A 4,831-nucleotide genomic window follows, 5' to 3' on the forward strand; every position below is an offset into this window, starting at 1 on the left:
TTTGTACGGGTGGATGGGGTTGCACAGGGGGGGGGGTTGGGGTTAGGAAGGGAAACGGCGAGGGGAGGGGCCTGGGGTGTAATGCCTGAAACAGCCGTCTTCCTCTTCGTCGCCCGCCCACCCACCCACCCTCACCCAGACTACCACACGCAAATTAGGAGGTGCCAGAGGAAAACACCTTTCCGGGCATGTTGGGTAGTTTTTTTGGTTTTCGCAAAGCATAACAGCTTGCAGCGAAAATTGAGGTTTGGCTTGCACAGCGGTTGTGTCGGGGTGGGTGGGTGTTGTACAGCGTACGACGCTAGTTGGCCTGATATGTAGTGCTGTGTCTTCCGTAGAAGTTTTCACTTTGCGAGTTTTCCGTCAGGTCTGGCAACGCCATGCATGTCGTTCATGCTGTACTAAACTACGTCGATTCCTGCTGCAGGTGCAGCGGTGATTCGATAACTCCATCGTGCCACCATCAGCTCCTGGGATCGAAACCTATCAAGATCGGAAATATTTTCAATGGTGGAAGATATAGTGTGCCTAGTCGATGGACGGTGGTGACCTGGGATAAAGTGATCATCAAGCGAGCTGTTTAACAGGAATGGAGTTGAGCCGCCGTCAATCCGGCGGCAGATTCCGTTGGATACCGGTGATGGGTGCGGAACCTCTGAAAAATTGACTTGGGTGACTGGTTGAGGGTGTGCCCCGAAATACTTACCGGGGAAGGCAGATTTTCTTCGCCGGGTAGCTGCCACGGGTGAAGATATGCCAACCCCCCTGTTCCACACATCACACATGTACACACGAGCACCCAAACCGCTCTCCATCAGAAAGTGAGCCCCCGGCCCCGTCTACTGCCTCGTCCCCTCTCTCCACACACCTGCCGCCACCCCCCGGCCCGCCACCGCTGGCATCCAGGTTGATCCGCATGCCGCCGCCATCGCCCCCTCCGGGTCCCGCAGGGGGGTGCGAGGAGGAAGGCACCAGGCCGCCTCCCAGGTCATCCGCCGCCAGCTCCTCGGGGTGCTCCTCCTCGCCGTCGCTGTTCTCCTCCTCCACTGCCACAGTCTTGGATGCCAGGCCCCTCACCAGGCCCACCGGTACGATCAGGAAGACGCCGTACATGCCGTACCGCTGGTTGTCGACCTATGGAATGGTAGTAATAGTAATAGTAGTAGTAATAATAATAGTAGTTGTAATAATAGTAATAGTAGTAGTAGTAGCACAGAGCTCATTAAGAGTGGAGAGAAGAGTGAATAGGAGGAAGTGGGAGGGCGAGGAGGAGGATACGATTGGTACGGCATGTGCCGGGAAGGGGGGAAATCTGGAAGGAGGCTTCCGGTACCATTGTACAGGTGGATCACCTGCCCCCTCCCTCCCCTTTATTACATAGCCGATTACAAAGCCTCCTGACAAGGCAAACACTGCACGCGGCGCACACGGTATTTATTCCTTGTGATGCGAGCTGAGTCCAGGGAAGGAGAGTGGAGGCCGGGCCTGGAGGCAGCGCTGATCTGACTCGGCCGCCGTCGCCGCGGCCTGCATCTCTTTCTTCCCCCTGCTGCTTTGAGCCGTTATTTTTCCCGCCCACCCTTACCTCATCTCTTCCCGTCCTCCTTCCCCCCTCGCTGCCCGCCACCCCCCCCCTCCCTCCCCTCGCGCCTTCCGGAACCAGTGCATGGGCAGTGCATTGATGACCTCATATCGCTTAGGACTTATCGCTAGCAGTCTGGCACTTTGGGAATGTTTAGGAGGGGGGGTAGTTGGGGAAATCCTTTGCTTCTTTTTGCAGCATCACGTTATTCTCCTCCCCCCCCCCGCTCGGGTCCTCACCTTCCTCAGCAGCCAGGCCATGTACGCCACCACTAAGGCACAGATGCAACAGCCCTCAATGACCAACAGCACCAGCTGGAGCCGGTTAATGGTGTTGGAGGTGTCAACTGCCTGATAAACGAAGGCATTCAGGGTCGATGAATAGCCTTGGAACAGCTCGAAAAGGCCGTTGCTGTGGATGTACCTGTTCTCAAAGCGCATATGTGTGTGCGTAGGGGGAAAGGGAGAGAGGAGGAGGAGGCGGTGTGTGTGGGGGGGGGGGCCGTTGGATGGGGAGGCAGGCAGGGCGTATCAATTGGTGGTCAGGGGGGGGGGAGGAGAAAGAGTTGCGGCGGGTTTGTGGAAGGCGGGATGAGGGCACGGTTATGGATGATACGATGCTGGTGGGTCCTTTTTGCTTATTAAATGTGGGGAAAATGGATGGGTGTGGGTGCGGGTGCGGGTGCGGGTGCGGGTGCGGGTGCGGGTGCGGGTGCGGGTGCGGAGCTGCGGATGCGGAGCTGCGGATGCAGAAGCGCTGCTCCGGTGGGTGCGGCTACTGTTGAACTACCGAACGTCAGTTCCATCCTGCCGGTGGATGTTATGGGCCCCCGCCTGGGTGCTAGCCACCTAGCTAAACTAGCTAAACCATGTCGTGTCATGCCGTGCCCCACTCAGCACCCACTTGTACTGGTCACTCGCCGCCAGCGACCCCAGCTGCCTAGCTATGTCGCTGTGACGGTGGTGCAGCTCGAAGCTCCGCCGCAGAAAGGCGTTGCCCAGTCTCCACAATGTCGTGGACCGCCGGTCAGTGGCGTTGGGGCCGTAGAACAGGAGCTCTTGGTGGTTGAAGTCGTTCCACAGGGCGCTCAGGTTGTAGCTAGTGGGCAGGTGCTGCAACTCGCGGTGCCCTAGATACACATTGTTGTGGCTGTCCCACGAGGCCTGCTCGGGGTGCGGGGGGCCGGGGGGGGGTAAGAGGGGCCCGGATCGGGGGGGGCTCAAAATAATAACTGCTACTGTAGGAAGGACAAAACCGACAATTTCTTCCGCTATATCATTTTTTTAATCGAGGATAAACCCTTTATTATCCATAATGTACAGAATGAAAAACTACTGGATGAAACGTAAAACTACTGGATGATAGTAGAGAGGTGGTTGGTGATAGGGGCCGAGGGAGGGGGGGGAAGGAGGTTGAGGTGATGGCAAGGTGATGGATGGGAGGGATTGCAGCGCCCGGATGTCCACAGTTGAGCCGTTGGCTGCCGGTGTGTTGCTACTACGACACAGAATCTGTGATCCCTATATTGCAAACACGCACACGCATACATGGACACGTACACACACGCATACATGGACAGTACACACACGCATACACGCGCACATGCACACAGATGCACATGCACGGGCACATACTTGTAACCTTCAGATGCTTGTAACATTCACACACACACATACATACAAACAGGCTCTGCACCTCACTGCTCCCTGGCGCGCACTGGGTACGGGTTCGGCATTGACAGACATTTTGTTCCCCCTCAACGCCCAATGTGCATAGCAGCACATTTGAGCTTACAGACATACAAACCGACTGGTTCCTGGCGGCGAGTCCAGTGCCCCTCCGTCAACATCAGCCATGGATACACGTTGATCCCGTGTCTAACATGCAGCTATGTGAAAGACACGAAGAGTTACAATACGTGAACATACGTACATACATACAGGCAGGCGGCTGGCAGAGGTTAAGGCCTGACTTCTGCTCCCAGTCGACCCAGTCGACCCGGGTTCAAATCCGCCTGCCGGCTCCTCGGGTGTTTGAGGAGTGATGAAATGGGAGGTGGCCCCCCATCTTATGGACGGTGTAGGACGTGATAATATCAACTTGCGAGCTGACCAGGAACTAAGTTGATGCGCCGTTGATCCGCTAGATTTGGTTGGATGCTGGTGGTGAGTTGCCGAACCCAACGAATACATTCTGAAGTCGGATGGGGTGACGGATTAGGGTGCCCCTCTAGCAGGGGAGAGCAGGGACTGCCCCGGGAAAGGGGGCCGCTGGCGAAGTTAACCACCCTGTAACAACATACATACATATGTAACATACGTACATCTAATATATATAATATGCGCTGTGTTTCGGCTTCGTCCCCCGGCTCTCGCGGCCCACAGTGTAATCTAAGTCATATGTACATACACACGCACACTCACATCGAGTGCGGCTCTCAGCTCCCCCTCCAGGCGACCGATCGACAGACGACTGTACAATCCCTCTCCGGCCTTTGAGCGATTGGAGTAGATGTTGTCCATCACCTGAAAACCGGGGAGGAAGGGGACACACACATACATACATGCATACATGCATACATACATACATACATACATACATACATACAGGCAGGCAGGCGGCTGGCAGAGGTTAAGGCCTGACTTCTGCTCCCAGTTGACCCAGTCGACCCGGGTTCAAATCCGCCTGCCGGCTCCTCGGGTGTTTGAGGAGTGATGAAATGGGAGGTGGCCCCCCATCTTATGGACGGTGTAGGACGTGATAATATCAACTTGCGAGCTGACCAGGAACTAAGTTGATGCGCCGTTGATCCGCTAGATTTGGTTGGATGCTGGTGGTGAGTTGCCGAACCCAACGAATACATTCTGAAGTCGGATGGGGTGACGGATTAGGGTGCCCCTCTAGCAGGGGAGAGCAGGGACTGCCCCGGGAAAGGGGGCCGCTGGCGAAGTTAACCACCCTGTAACAACATACATACATACATACATACATACATACATATAATATATATAATATAATACATACAGATGCTCGGTTCGTTCGGTCGGCAGGAGCGGCCCCCAGTTGCGACTTCGTTTATGTTACAGACCAACGGGCATAGATGCGGCTCTCAGCTCCCCCTCCAGGCGACCGATCGACAGACGACTGTACAATCCCTCTCCGGCCTTTGAGCGATTGGAGTAGTGCATGAGACTAACCAGCCGTATGCACCCGCCCCCCGCGCTGTGCTTCGGCCCTGGGCCCCCGGCT

The 4,831-nt window shown here is 55.9% G+C and overlaps 1 protein-coding gene across 1 annotated transcript in view; it reads right to left on the reverse strand.

The window, feature by feature from the left end:
• The window catches only part of VOLCADRAFT_94888 (uncharacterized protein), a gene marked incomplete at both ends in the record, with an annotated part of 7,842 nt that extends 3,679 nt beyond the window's left edge, over positions 1 to 4,163 (reverse strand). Inside the window, 7 exons of the mRNA XM_002954097.1 lie at positions 707 to 765; positions 869 to 935; positions 973 to 1,134; positions 1,822 to 2,005; positions 2,486 to 2,745; positions 4,006 to 4,107; positions 4,146 to 4,163. Of these exons, the coding sequence (XP_002954143.1) occupies positions 707 to 765; positions 869 to 935; positions 973 to 1,134; positions 1,822 to 2,005; positions 2,486 to 2,745; positions 4,006 to 4,107; positions 4,146 to 4,163 (852 nt within the window). The remainder of the gene's footprint in view (positions 1 to 706; positions 766 to 868; positions 936 to 972; positions 1,135 to 1,821; positions 2,006 to 2,485; positions 2,746 to 4,005; positions 4,108 to 4,145) is intronic.
• Positions 4,164 to 4,831: the final 668 nt, after the last annotated feature.

This window comes from Volvox carteri, assembly GCF_000143455.1.
Source record: "Volvox carteri f. nagariensis unplaced genomic scaffold VOLCAscaffold_40, whole genome shotgun sequence".
Lineage (NCBI taxonomy): Eukaryota > Viridiplantae > Chlorophyta > Chlorophyceae > Chlamydomonadales > Volvocaceae > Volvox > Volvox carteri.